At 35.9% G+C, this 16,117-nt stretch overlaps 1 protein-coding gene and 1 long non-coding RNA gene across 3 annotated transcripts in view; both read right to left on the minus strand.

The window, feature by feature from the left end:
• The window catches only part of LOC134796812 (uncharacterized), a 293,974-nt gene that overhangs the window by 99,105 nt on the left and 178,752 nt on the right, over positions 1–16,117 (minus strand). The gene's annotated exons all lie outside the window — the stretch shown is intronic.
• LOC134796715 (inositol-trisphosphate 3-kinase B) overlaps positions 1–16,117 on the minus strand; it is a 200,561-nt gene that overhangs the window by 88,963 nt on the left and 95,481 nt on the right. The window contains exon 1 of one of the 2 annotated variants that reach the window (XM_063768903.1): positions 1,856–2,412. The exons of the other annotated variant lie outside the window; for it this stretch is intronic. Within the exon in view, the coding sequence (XP_063624973.1) occupies positions 1,856–2,311 (456 nt within the window). The 5' untranslated portion in view covers positions 2,312–2,412. Of the gene's footprint in view, positions 1–1,855; positions 2,413–16,117 lie in introns of those variants that run through there. 2 annotated transcript variants of the gene reach the window in all.

A 16,117-nucleotide genomic window follows, 5' to 3' on the forward strand; every position in this document is an offset into this window, starting at 1 on the left:
CAGTGTTTCTTATTCTATAGAAAAGCACAATTATCGATCAAAATGAAAATTTTGTTTTATTTGATATCATTGACTGATCAACATTATTTAAACGTCTAAAAATTAGTTGTCGTGGTATTTTGAAATTCGCGCCATCTATTGTCAAGAGTAAGAACTTGTACAAAGTGATACAACAAGTGACTGTAATTGACCTGCGTACTCGCATTGCGCGGTTACTTGTTTAACGAAAACTCTGTACAGATGGCGCTAGCAGTCTTAAGAGATCACAAAGAGGAAAACAACTTTGATAGAGTTAGACCATACTAAGTTGGCAGCGAATTTGATAGCCCAGACTGTGCAACCGTTATTTTAGACGCCAGACTTCTATGAAATTATGATGTTTAAATAACACTTGCACAGTTTGGGCTATCAAATCCGCTGCCAACTTAGCTTGGTCTATTTCTAACTGAATTCAGTTTAATTTGTCACTGTCATGCTTGCTACTGAAGACGGTGACGTCCGTCGTTGCGAGGCATAACATTATCTTGTTGTTTTTATTTTTAATTAGCTTCCTCCCACGACTTTGTCAATCTAGAAGCCGTTGAATTCCCAAATATCCCTACCAGCGTACCCCTCCTGCTTAGTACTAACCTTATTTCACCCAATTAGGGAGTAAATTTTGGAACGATAATTTATTCCTGTCACTTGCCAGGTTATAATCTACCTGTGTGCCAGATTTCATCAGAGAGAGATCGAAATCCGTTTAAATAGTCCAGTTGTGGCGAAGGTGATGAAAGATTTTGTGCATCAAGGAGGAACATAGGGTAAATCGTCAATAACTGGCCACTGGTTAATAAATAACTGTCCACCTTATACTAAAAATGAATTCCATTCACCTATAAACAGAATTCATTTTAGTATAAGGTTTTAATAACTGGCCACCATTCAAAAACTAACCTTATACTAAAATGAATTCTGTTTATAGGTGAATAGAATTCATTTTTAGTATAAGGTGGCCAGTTATTGACGAATTACCCTACATTCAGTCATTCGAATAACCAAACATTAAGAGATCTAAACACAATATTTCACTTACAATATTAGTAGGATAAAATATTGTCGCTATTAACCGAAATGTGTCCCAATTCCATTGGATCGGATCATCCATTATAAACTAGTATTGACAGATGTTATCGATCCATTGTCACCTCGCCTCGATCGATAGGCCGAAGAAACCCGAGTGCTTTAGTAATGCTTGGTGGGTTATAATGAGATAAACAGACCCGTGGGCAGCAGACAAACATCAGAAGCAAAATACGATGACTTTAAATGTCAGCTCGTGACATAGCTTGGTAGCCCTTTTTAGGGTTCCGTACCCAAAGGGTAAAAACGGGACCCTACTACTTAGGCTCCACTGTCCGTCTGTTTGTCTGTCACCAGGCTGTATATTATCATGAATCGTGAAATTTTCACAGATTATGTATTTCTGTTGCCGCTATAACAACAAATACTAAAAAGTACGGAACTCTCGGTGGGCGAGTCCGACTCGCACTTGTCCGGGTTTTTTAAATCTGATAATCTCATCATGCAGATGCATAGGAGTGGTCGGTAAAAAAAGAAGACATTGCAATAGCAGCCATATCACAAGGCTTGCGAAAATAATGTAGAATTACGCTCCGGAAATTATTTTTAGTATGCTAGTCTAAGAAGAGAAGGGAAAGATTTTATCCATATAAATACATAAAAAAAAAACAAGATTAGTTAGCTGAAATAGGTGAGTATAAGTATTTTTTTTTTTTGATATCAATCACCCCAATTTCACATGCTATAGGTACCTAAGTACCTATACAAAAATTAAAAAAGTAACATTACGTACCCGTTTTAACGCCTTGTTTGCATCCGTAGAGTTCGGCATGTAGAAATCCACAATGCCAAGCAGACAATCATCACAGCGACACACATCACTCGGTAGCGAAGACATAGACCCGAAGCTGCTGCAACTATCCATGGAATCCGTTCTCACTAGCTTCCCTGTGCTCAGAGCCTCCATCTTCGCTACTAGCAGAGATTCCATGAGGCTTCTAGGCCTGCCGGGGGAGCGCGAGCGACGAGCAAAGTCAGGACTCTGCGATCTGTATCTTAAAACGTCAGGTGACAGAGGACGGTAGCGTTCGAGCACGTCAGGTGACAACGGGCGTCGCAGATCTAGAGACAAGTCGGGAGACATCGCGCGGCGCGTCAACTCAGGCGCGACTAGGTCTGACGAGGATGCGCGTGAGAGCGGAGGCGTAACGCTCCGGCAATGTGACGATGTCATCTTTGAAGCACGCATTAATGGCTCTTAAACGGTTAGGTATGTAAATCCCAGTGTTCTGATGAGTTCAATCCAAACAATGCATTTAACATGCATTGGTGTTTTTTTTATTAATATTCAATATTGAATATACATTGTATCACTATACTGACCTACTTCATAGGCAGGGGTTTATTTATTATTAAACTGAATACTTTTATTTTGTTGAGTGTAAACAGCATACTTGATAAGCATTTTAATAACAAAATTAAATGGTCTACTTTAAAAAACGAATTAACAATTTTATTCATTTGATTGAACGAATTTACACAGAAAACTTGATACGTTTTAAATGTTTTCATTTATCTCTGTTAAATCGACGACAGCTGGGGCCTGATGTTTTAAGTGTAGGAAGCCGTTAAGAAGGTTTCTATATTTTAAAGATTTAAGGTTATTTTTTAAGTTAAGTACACAACTTTTGTTTCTAACTCTTTCATGTACAAATGAATGTCTCTACATTAACCATTTTAACCAAGTTCCGATTTGACACTCAATAACAAGATTTCCTTATACGTTGCGAATTTGCAATTTTATTACAAGCACTTAAAAAGATGTAAATAGCTGGCGATTAACTTTCGTGTGAGCGGTGATATTTTGCTGAAATTACTGGACACGGCGTTTTCATTCCAATCTTTGCGGTAGTCGTGTAATTATGATAAAGTTTTTGGAACATTTTATGACGTTTGAATATTTTATTTAAGTGTTTTTATATACCAGATATTACAGCGAGTATTTAATTCACAATATTAATCTTACTGATAATTGCTCTAGGTAATGCTGAAGCGCTCTGAAGATGGTCCCTATTTATTAGTTAATATGTATAATATTTTATTATACCAAAATAATGTAATTGAAAACGTTGTTTGCCAGTCCGGAAAAACGAAAACGCTGAAATGTGAAACTATAAACGGGTAAACTACTAATATATCTATGTAAAAATTTAATTTTTCCACGAATGGTTTTTCTAAATACAAATTCAAAACTTTTGAGCAATGATTAGACTAATTGGTTTAGGATTATTAATAGGTAAAATACGTGAGAGATTAGCAAGTAAAGGTGTTTAAATATACTTAAAGAAAAACAGGAGCCAGGTAGTTTTAAAATAGAACGCGGTTATCTCCTTATTTTGAAAAGATTAATGATCTACTCATGTAAGTCATGTATCAAACCGAACCCGAACCGAACCGAAATAAATACTTGCTAATGAACGGGTGCGTTCATAGCAAGTATTTATTTCCTTGTATGTTTGTTTGTTTACATCTGGCTCCGAACCAATACAGGTCATTAGTTATGCTATCCACGTACGAAAATGTAGCCTTAGACATCTGCGTCACTACCTTGAGCATAAAATGATCACTAGAAGTGACAACTTGACAACCGTAAAATTACATGGAATATATTAGCTAGCTTAAGATACACAAAAGAGACTTTAACATACTCGTCAGAAAGATTAGAATTGAATGACATATACCAAATAGCTCGCCGGATAATGTCATTATTACTGACTAAAAGTCAAATCATTCGTAAGCATTGAATGACTGTATTGCCTATGCATAAAATTTAGCAGGTTTTGGTAAAATAAATAAGATATTGAACACTTGTTAAATTGCCTTGGTCAGTGTTGTGATGCAATACCTACGCCCAGAAAATATTAAAAAAAATGAGTTCGTTTCGGTTCTATTTTGTAAAACTTCCATTTCAGAGATCCGTTCTAGACTTAGACTGTTTCCTTTTCCAAAATTTAACTGAGGTGCAAGGCAAAATGAGGATAATATGAATGAAATCTGTATTCAGGTTCAAATTTTTCATTCCCACGGGCAAATGATTGGCCGATGTGGTAAACCAAATACTGTCATTAGTAAACAATCAATTAACGCGACCATCATCCAAAATACAGCCAAATTGTGTGGGGGTTTTTTCAAAACCACTTTGTTTTTTGTAATCATATATTATGTATGTCGTACCTAAATGTTTAGAAGACGTAAAGCCAGGAAATTTGAAAGGAACAAAATTTTTCGACATAAGATTTGGTGATCGCGCGGGTTTCAATCCTCAATAACTCTGAAAGTATACCTACTCCTGTTTAAAATTTTGCTAGTCAAATCTGTCATTTGCCCTTAATTAAAATGTGTAAAAATTCAACATAAAAACTACAATTTATCATTAGCCCCCTCTTAATTTCGCTTTTCTTGCAACTATATCCCCGTAGAGCCCGGACTGGTGTCTGGTACGAGCGTTGTATAATCCGATAATAATCTACGAGCAGCGTGCCTGTGCACGCTTGACTCGCTTCCTTGTTGAATTGTCTAATATCACCGTGCTAGGCTGAATGGCCAGATTTCTAAATACCAGAGACTAGAACTTACGTCTAAACAACACTAGGTACATTCTGGTTCTAAATATATTTTGTTTTGTAGCTACGTGGGTTATAGAACGGTAGCGACTGTGCGGAAAAAGAAGAGTCTTGTTTTGGTTCCCTTATATTCCACGACTGCGACTGCTGGCGGGGGATGGAATAGCGCTCTCATACATTTTTCTTTTATATTTAAAGATGATATGGATGTAAACATGATGATGATACGAACAACGATATAATTAATTTTCCTCAAGGGCTTCTAGTTCCACTAAATCTTTCGTCCAGGTTTTCCGGGGTCTCAGACTAACGAGCACCCAATTATCGACGTTCTCGAGATGTCTGTATGTAATTGTGAGATTCAGCGAGCATTCTAGATCCTATGACATGGGTTACGAGATGAGAGATGACTGACAACTTTTTCATTTGGAAACAGTCCCAACTTTATTTCTAGTTTCTCTTTCTGTGATAATGATAACTAATTGATATTTTCTCACCCCACAGATTTGTTTTGTTTTAACTAACGATACCATTAAACTACCAATTCAAAATGAGTACGTAGAGTATACAAACTGCATAATGAACTATTTTATCATGATTAAGATATACAACCAGGTTTTGAACATCAGGAAAATCAAAGCCAAGTGAATGAGACCAGCCCTAGTAGCACGGTCGCATTTTTATCATTTGTCACCATGCCTGTCACGTTCTAACAAGTATGTAAGTACGAAAGTGACGGGCATAGTGATAGTCGATAAAAATGGAACCACATGCTGAGCCCGCAGAACCGTCTATCACAAAAAGCTGCGCGACATAATTTGTAGAAAAATGTGCTGAAATTCAAGTCTACGTCGTGTGATATTTTCCGTGAAACATTGCATTTATATGGTATGTGGTATAGGTATTGGGTATTGGACACTGCATAAACAAATATAAACACAACTAAACTTTCTTACGCAAGCCCCATAAAGCTTACTGTATACGGAGCAGCGGCCGTATATCAAACCCACCGATTTGTCACCAGTAATGGAGCGTTTAGTATCACCTGATAATGAGCGTTACGACATCGAAACCAAAACAAAAACACCTAATAATCACCCTTAATATCAACGGCATAAGGCCTAATAAATCTAATAATGGTGGCTAAAGGTTTGTCAACGGTAGCTATGCTAATAGAGACTTATTTGGTAACGAATAGCTGATGATTATAATCAGGTTACTGAGATTTCATTGTGTGGCTTTTATAAACAATAAGAAGTCAATGTGCTTCTAAGTTATGTTTTAATAAACTGTGTGTTGAAATAATCGCTATTAGTTTATTATAAGTAGGCTTGGGCACAGATGAACTAATCCCACCTTTAAGGCTCTCTATTTAATCACGAGAGAGGGATAAAAACTGAATCTTAGTACGGACAAACCCCCTTATTCATAAACGCGCTACAAACCTTAATTAGCTAATAATCGTTTGTCTGTATCTGTCATTTTTACTTATGTATTTGTTAGAAAGGGAGAAAACATAATTGAACTAAATCAGGCCCGTAAAGTTTTATGAATAAGGGGGTAAGAAACTATTTTGAAGAATACACGAAGAATCTAATACTACTACGACTCGTAATCGATACGGGTCATTATTTATTTAGGGTATTTTATTTTAATGGGAAGTTTGTGGAATTTGTAATATTTTTCTTTTTTTCTAGTTACGTGCTTACGTTGGTACAAATACTGTACGAAATATACTCGTACCTACGGAAGTCAAATTCAGCCACTTCGTCAAAAAGGTACCCACTAGGTAAAGATTGGAACGCTGGAGCTATAAAAGGAGAAAAAAATCGAGGTAAGCTAGTCATAATAAATATGCGATGGGATAGGGTGTCCATGACGTCGCATCAATTAGTCCTCGCATTCCAACCCAGAGTTTAAAAATACCATCTGCCAAAAGGCTAATAGCTATCACGTACTGCATATAAAGTGCATGTTTTATTACCCCTTAATTTATTACATGAATACTGTCAATCTACACAAATTTGTGCCTTAAATATTGTACTATAGGGTTGAATTTAAAAATTAAAATTAAATTAAAGGACGTTGCGTGCGATCGAATCGTAAAACCGATGAATTATAGACAGCCCTGGGATAAATCTGTGTCTTAGGTAGGCTTCAAGAGACAAATGCAAATGTAGGTACATAAATAAACCATTTGCCTAAAGATTCGAATATAAAATCAAATTTATGAGTACCTAAAGCCGACCACTGACTAACAGTCCGCCGGACGATATCGGCCGGTCAGTTGTTCGGAACTGTCCAATTTTTGTTCTAACTGACAGGCCGATATCGTCCGGCGGCCTGTTAGTCAGTGGTCGGCTTAAGTAAAATATTTTTTTAGAATTATTGCACAAGCTCATAGCTTCCCTTACGAGAGTTAGAGAAAATTATATCAAACCGTACAGTCGACGTCAATACTATATTTTTACTACTGTACCTTATTTCATTGTTATTTATTGCGCATACCTGCAAAAATCAAAAGTAAGCTTGTTGACTTTTATGCCTCTGTGACATTTTTATGTACACAAATATCACTTATTTGGTCACAATTACTTAAAATATTTTTCGTGCAAAATTCTACTCACGACAATTCTACAAATTGATCTTACAACCAAGTCACATACTATCAAACCAATAAATAAAACCTGAAGAAAATAACAACAATTCCAGATTGGCATACAAATCGCATGCGCACTCCCAAACATACTAATTTTATTAATGTGACCACACGTGCGCACAATTCTGAGACCTCGCTGGAAATATCAGCAGAGAATAAAATTAAGAATAACATAAAATACTGTTTCAAATCAGATACAAATAGCCACCTACGCGCTTATTGTGTAGCTTGTGAGAGTTAAACGGAGACGAAGAAAACTGTTTCAAGTGCACAACACGATTTTATTAAGTTAACATTAACATCTTTGTAGAAAACAAACTCATAAATACTTATTTATTTATTACAACTAGTTTCCTACCGCGCTTACTTTCAACCTCTATTTCATCCCTAGGGGTCGAATTACCAAAAATCCTTTCTTAGTATCAAATTTTAAGTTGTATGTATGTATAATGTAAACACTTTATTGTACATAAGACAGGTTAAGATACAATTAAAAGAAAGTATACAATGTACAAAGGCGAACTTATCCCTATAAGGGATCTCTTCCAGTCAATCTTTGAGCAATTGAGAGTAGACAAATGAAAATGACAGACAAACGAACGCATGTACAGAGAAGTAACTTATGGTTCAATTATTACCCAATAGTGTAAGTGTGTGTCTAGTGTAGTGTAGTGTTAGTGTAGTTGTTTAGGTTGTTGCCGACTATTTTATACATTTAGATGATATTTGTTTCTTATTGCAGACTAATGACATGGTGCCCCCACTACTCTTACCATAGAGACATAGACATCTCCCCGGGTGGCCATAGCACAGACGTTTGATCGGTTCATTACTTGATTAACAAAAAACACCTACACAAATCACATTTACTACCAATGAGTCTGAACTTAATGAACCCTAGTGTCATATAGCAAAAGGTCGTTTTTAGAATGAATGTATAATAGAAATAGGAGATTTTAATAGTTACATTGCCTCGTGATTTCCTTGTATAAATTTTTTGTTCATTAGAATATTTATGGAATGTTTGCTATTAATGAATCAGATTTTGGCTTAATTGTTGATGCGGATAGTATTGCATGCGAACTTTTGGAGGTAAAAAGTATACAGTTTAAAAAAAACTTACAACTTAAAAACTTTGAATATGTAGATTCAATTTATTGACATTTTTATACTTACTGTATAAAAATGTCTTATACCTATTTTTCATACATTTATTAGAAATTAAGTACCTCTATCAATAACAAAAATGGAAAATAATAAAAAAAGAATTGTTCGTTACAATTAAAATTGTATAAAAGTTACAACGAAAAAGTTGAGATACTACCTTCGTGAAATACTATACCTACTACTTACCAAACTATTAAATGTCAATGTAATTAATTTGTATGCATTAACGCCCAATAAATTAGTTTAATTAATCAGCCGCTAATAGCTGCTTCTAATCAACTTTCCTGACCTTCGCCACGCCTTCGAACCACCAATTACAAGCTCTTGTGTCTGTCATAAAACTACATTGTTAATTATGGTACACAAAACAGGCCAAATACGTGCGGAGTAATGGAGGGTTCCGTACCTTTTATACTAGGGTAAGGTGGGGAAAGACTTGGTGATAAGTCTATCCCCACCTTACCTTTAAAAAAAAAGCTAAAAAACAAAAATGATACGGACATTTTTTTCACGGCACTAAAGAATGAGTTTGTCATAAACTTTGATTTAGAGTTTTCATTTTCAACTGTTTCCTCTAATGAATACTACTGTTTCTTTAAAAAAAATATTGTTTTGAGATGTTTAGTGCCATGTAGGTACAAACTAGGTAACGATTTGTGTCTTTTAAAAATTTAACAAAAATAAAAATAATTTTCTTACAACACTCCCGGCTATGTAGTCTGGATAAATTAGTAATTACCTAATGGTATTTATGTACTATACAGTGTCCGAGTATCTCTTAGTATCTCTTCTACTTGAATGATTAAGTGCCTAAGTACAGGGCCAAGAGCTTAACGACAACTACTAAGTAGAATCACACAAACAAATCACCTTCTAACCATTAATCAACCCTAAAAGCACATAGAATTTCACATGCAAAAACATCTAATAGCACTAATATTCATAAACTTGATAATAGCTGGTGTGATGTCTGTCCAGTATATCTGGATCCCTAGATTCCTGACAACTGTAAGTAATCAACGACCGCTGCTATATTGGTATTTTCCACTGTCCAGTAAGATCATTTTGTGAAATGCGTGGCAGGAAATGCTGAGAGCAGCTTGCGGCAGCCTAATTATGAAACGTCGAATTGTTGTAAAGAAACCTTGTCGCTTATGTCTTTTTGGCCACGAAGTGGAAAATGCTGTAGTAATTAATACATAGAGTGTGTACGCATTGGCTAGTGTTGTTTATTGCTGGCTTTTCCAGTAAACTTGGCGGCTACTGCCAAAGGCGGTGCCCGCTTTAGGTTTTGTTTGTAAAAAGGCAATAATTTCTCACTGCCATATTGCGTGTGTTTGTTTACTTCGATAATTAGATAAGGTAAACGTACTAGTGCTCGACATGCTAATGCCCAACCCAATATATGACACCTTGCTGTCACCTCTATTGACAATGACTTAAGTTTCAAGATGACATGTACTGGGACCGCGTCGAGCACCAGTACGTTAACCTTACCTATATATCAGAAAAGTAATATATTAAATTTTTTTAAAAGCGCGCCTGTGTCTTTTCACTATGGGATGCCTGTGTGCACTTCGCATTTAGGTACGCAACTATTTCACGAAATTATTTAGTATACCATTGTTTTTAAAATATAGGTAATAACATTTTTGATGGAACTTCATCAAAAATGAAACATAATAATAATCATAACAGTAAACCTTTGGCGGTCGTGGCACATAAGATCGATGTGTACCAACTGAAAGAGCAAAGTACCGACGAGCTTACAAAATGGTTAAACCGTTCCAGCAATAATATTGCAACGTTACCTATTAAATTATTCCCGTCCCATTATACGGACTGAAGCTATAAACATGTACCGGTATGATTTAATGACGGCCGGTACAATGTACCAGTTGTACCGACTGCATCGGCACATGTCCCGGCAGAGTTATGGTTATGGTGTATCTCTAGTTTATAAAGCAGTGTGGGAAATAGGACTTGCTAATGATAAGTCTTCCTTAAACCATTTTAGGAGCACGCATTAATGAAGCGTTCTATAGGACTGAGACTCACAGTTATTTAGCCGACCAAATTTGTAAATAACATCATTGCAAAATACAATTTGATACATTTATAGATATTCTGTTTATATTATTTCAAGAATGAATCCCAGCTAAGACAAATTTTCACTTGTAAATCCCATGTTAAGGACATCTAAATCATTAGAGCCATTTTCACGAACCATTTCCCAAGTACAATTTGACAAATGACTGTTTTGGGTATGTAGTTGGGTATGTAGCCATTTATTTAATTAATTAGCAGCATGACGCGAAGAAGAGCCCATGCACTAGGTACACATTCATAGAATTTTACAAAACTACCTCAATGTAGATAAATAATTATAAATAGGGCTGGCCTCTTTATTTCGGATGAAACTATAGTCAACATCAAGCATTAGATAATTTAGTACGTACCTAGTACAAAAATAATATTATAGAAGAGACAATCAAAGTTTTTTTTGTAAAGCGAATAATACATATCTGAAAAATCACAAGGAATATAATTATTACTATAATAGCCAGCGCGCAGGTTTGAAATTTGATAACGGATGTAAAATGATTACATAGGTTACATCTCCGGTTAACCACAAGAGTATTAAATAGCACCAAAGGAATATATACTTATTGAGGTGATTTGTTTAAATACAAATCAATAATGTATGTACTCGTACTTACTGAAAATAGTCACAATATTTTTATAGGCATGTCGGAATGTTCGCCAAACTAAGTAGTAACTCTCAAGTGTATCAGTAAAATACATACCGACATAGTTACAATGACTATGCTGGCCTATGCTGGGGCCTCCGCCGCCAAAAACCAAATTACTTATTACTGAAATGAAGTAAAACAGAAGCAGCCCTAAAAAGGCGTTTCACATAAACACTGAAATCCATCATGGTGGACAATGTGTCAAGCATTATCAAGCCCGCCATCGGGACCTCCCAACACGACGATTAGGTACACTTATATAATCCCCCATCTATACCAGTTTTCTATCTTTTCATCTAACTTTTCACTCCGAAGTTTTTAATGACGGATTCGTACTAAAAGACAAATTTGAAGTTGACAACTATGTATATTGTATATATTTAGTCTTAGAGGATATAACCAACGGAGACGCCATGTCTAAAATTTTCGGTACAAAATAGTCTGCTTTTTTTGCGGGGGAGGGACACATCAAATGTATAGGTACGTCATGTCAGATAAACGTCAGTCCATACATATGGTTGACATGTGGTTGACCATTGGCCGCCTATTTTCGACAGAGGGGAACGCCTGTTAATGGCGGCTCCATTGTTAATTACTCCGAGTATTTAGTAGCATGACTGTCAAAAAATCACTGTAAAAGTACCATAAAGTTATATATCTATAAATGGTCTACATTCTAGCCCTAGATAAGACTTTCTCCTACGTTAAACTATGTGATTTGATAAAGCTTCTCGTAACTGCTTAAGAGGAAAGCTTTTTTTTCCTCTGTGGATAGGTATTATATTTATTTTAAACGGACTTTTCTTAATCTTTACCCCCTTTACCCTTACTTAACACATTCACTGCCCCCGACGTACATGTGCGTCCACCGTCATACAAGTTTGTTCCTAGGCCACGCCCCCTGGCAGTGAATGCGTTAAGTAAATACTGCAACCGCAATCAAGCCACACCATTTAAACCAACCATTAAAATCCAATCACACGTCTCACGCTTAATTTTAAAATTAAATTATGATATCGAGAAATAATCGCAACGATTGGCAGTGTCCGGGCGCAAATTGCAATCTCGAGACGTTAAGACGGATTGGACACGTAACTTTTTAAATTACTTAATCAATTATTCTTCAAAAATGCACGGGTTATGCCATAATGGAGGACATAAGTAATTAATCATAACATAAGCACCCACCTTTTTAGGGTTCCGTACCCAAAGGGTAAAAACGGGACCCTATTACTAAGACTCCGCTGTCCGTCTGTCTGTCTATCACCAGGCTGTACCTCATGAACCGTGATAGCTAGACAGTTGAAATTTTCACAGATGATGTATTTCTGTTACGGCTATAACCACAAATACTAAAATATAATAAAATAAACATTTAAGTGGGGCTCCCATACAATAAACGCGATTTTATGCCGTTTTTTGGGTAATGATACGGAACCCTTCGTGCGCGAGTTCGACTCCACTTGGCCGGTTTTTTTTGTTGCTTCATAATAATAATATACTAATGTTGTCGTGTCGGAATGCTGTTTCGTTTATTCATATAATTATGATATTTACCTTTAAGGCTTCAAACTTCGTCAAATTTTTTAAATAAACATTTAAGTAAACTTAAAATATAATGACCAAACAATTTTATAAACAGAACCAGTAGTCGGTATTCAATTGTATATATTTAATAGCGAATTCACAGTATTGGTTATTACAGAGCCGCAGCTATAAGTACACGTAATATGCAAAATATTTGATAGGTAAGTCAGTATAAAAAATCTTTTACTTAATAGCCTCTGACTCGATTAACCAGTTTATTAACTAATAGTTAAACAAATAAACCACCTTACTAATTAATTTCATTTAACCCCTAAATTGGAGGAACTACTTAATTATAAACCTATCAATTTGAATATAAACAAGCCACTATAGTTTTTGAGGCATACTGAATGTGGTCCTTTTAGCATGTTAACAAATTATAAAACGGTTGTAGGTAACTACCGTTTTGTTCGTTGATTTATGGTTGTATTTAATGATTAACCCCCTTATTCATAAAACTTTACGGGCCTGATTTAGTTAAATTATGTTATATCCCTTTCTTACACATACATAAGTCAAAACGACAGATACGGACAAACGATTATTAGCTAATTAAGGTTTATGAATAAGGGGGTTGGTGATTACAGTAGCAGTTGACGTAGGTGCCTCCCTAGTATAACTGTGCTATACAGATATACATATTAAAATTATACAGAACCTATAGTTCGTTTTTTTTACCATTAGAAAAAGACTACGCGATCTAGACGTGTATTTTAATTGAAAAACGCTTTTTAAAAATCAGTAACTATTGCGAAAGCATGTAAATAATCGTATATGATTCATAATTGTTACATATTTGTCGTGACTTATTTTTCAAAAGTGTTTTTTATAAAAAGACACGTCAAGATTGTTTATCTTTATTCTGAAGCTAAAAAAACGAACTATACCATATGTTGTTGACATAACAAGATGACTTAAGCATGACTCACGTTAGACCGGGCCGTGTCCGACCCGGAGCTTCCGGCGCATCGTTTTCTATGGAAAGCATCACGTGATCGCCTGTCATGTCATAGAAAAGTAAGCGCCGGAAGCTCCGAGCTCCGGTTCGGACACGGCCCGGTCTAACATGAGTCATCCTTTATATGGTTAAAATATAGGCTTAATTGTAGCGTAAGGAAATTATATTTTCACCACACCAGCTCGGAAAAGCTTACTTTGCACTTCAAAAACTGATAGCAAAGTTGCATTTTATTTACATGTGAGGCAAAGTAATCAAATGCAAATTTTGAGTTGTTTTCCTATGTTTGCTGAGTAGAATTTACTTTTAAATGATGATTTTGGATGATAAATATTTAATAACTGTCATTTGGATTTGATTTGGTTTGATTTTGTTTGATATTTTACATTTAATAGTTGCTTCGGGTTGGTGTGGTGAAAAATTTTGTGTTTCACTCGGAGGCAAATTTTGTTTCACCCTCGTGCTTTGAAACCCTCGCAACGCTCAAGATTCCATTTTTCGAACCACTTGCTACGCTCGTGGTTCAATTTTGGAATCTTTCGCTTGCTCGGGCATCAATATTAGCACGAGCGGTTAAACAACAATTTTGCCTCCTTGTAAAACAAATAACTATTGTCTCGGCTCTGTTTTATTTATATTTAAAAACATGAGGTATCTCTGAGCACGTACGTGCCAACCAAACACACATAAATTTAAAATATGTTTCTTAATGAGCTTTTTGTCCGAGACCGAAACTGCCATAAGGAAAACGCGTAGTAATTAATTATATTGTTGCATCCACAACATAAAGTTAAAAGCTCAATAAACATAAAAATAATGACCCAATAACTATTTACCATTACACCTATAATATTTTGACTTTTAAATACATGACTTTGTGCGTCTGATCACAGTTTGCAATACGGTATCTATGTATGCAACTGGACGCCGCCCTGTTGGTCATCCTAAATACCATTGGGCAGATAGAGTGGAGGCAGATCTCCGTGAGCTCGGCGTCGGCGAAAGCTGGCGGGAAACCGCTCTGGACCGATCAAAGTGGCGTGCTCTTGTGTTGGAGGCCAAGACTCATTTTGGGTCAGCGCGCCAACCAAGTAAGTAAGTAAATATCTATGCATATATAACTATACATTCAACAAGGTTTTTCAACCACGACTTGAACCAGAACTGGCTGGGGTTTTAACTTCCGAAACCGAAATATGTAAAATGTTACAAAAAGCTTCGTTGAGTTACGAGATAGGTACTCGATTTAAGAGAATGTCGTATGGAATGCATAAATCTCCGGAAATGATTGCCCGCGGCCGTGAGCGATGGACGGGCTTTCAACGAATTACCATTTCTTTGGCGGGGCTTTTTTGCAGATTACGAGCTAAGAATACCAATTACGAGCTCCAGAATGCAAGCTTCATGCCATAGGACACAATATCAGTATCGAAAAACCGACACAAAATGTGCTGAAAGGGCAACTATCAGGACTAACAAGCATTGTTACCAACGCCTATCTACATCATACAATATTATTTTTTACTTGGCAAACTAAAAAAGTAAAAACTGCACGAAATAATCATGAAAATGAGCACTGTATGATTTTTTATAAAAAAGGAAAATGACTCCAAATGCAGGTAAAATCCGTCCGCTGTCCGTTCGTGTAAGTAGCTACCTTTTGAATTGGTAAAATGCCATGATCGTATATTTTAATCGAACTTTCCTTAAATAAACAAAACGAGAATCAAATTTAAAGTTTGCTTAAAGTATTGCGACTGGATTTCTTATAACAACTGCTCACAAACTCCCGAAAAACTAAATCTTATGTTTCAAAAATCACCTTTGTTATGTATGCGTTAAGGTTGAAATTTCAAGCACACACTTATTTAATAAGGACTTAAAGGTATTTTTTTTATTTGAAACGCTCCGGAAGGGATGCGTGCAAATTAATTAAGCAAAGCTGCCGACTAATATGGTGAAGATTGTATCGGTTCCATTAATCCCTTTTATGTTTACCGTAACGGATTCTTAAAGGCTTAATTACACACTGGTTTTATAATGCGGTTATTGCTAAATGTCTTTTCAGAAGAAATTCTCAGAGTAGGTATCAAATTCATTTGACTCGTCGTATACATAATAATTATTAGATACAAGATAGGAATGGATGGAAAGTGGATAAAGGAAGGTCTCAAACAACCTTGTTTATTGATCAGTACAAGAAGAACGGAGTTAACACCTCAAGCTTAAATGCGTTAGAAGTAGCGAAACTTTCGCGAAGTCATCATCACATTCTCTACTGTGGCCATAAAATTTTGATTGTGATCGC

The sequence above is a fragment of the Cydia splendana genome, chromosome 14 (assembly GCF_910591565.1).
Source record: "Cydia splendana chromosome 14, ilCydSple1.2, whole genome shotgun sequence".
NCBI classification, from domain to species: Eukaryota; Metazoa; Arthropoda; class Insecta; order Lepidoptera; family Tortricidae; genus Cydia; species Cydia splendana.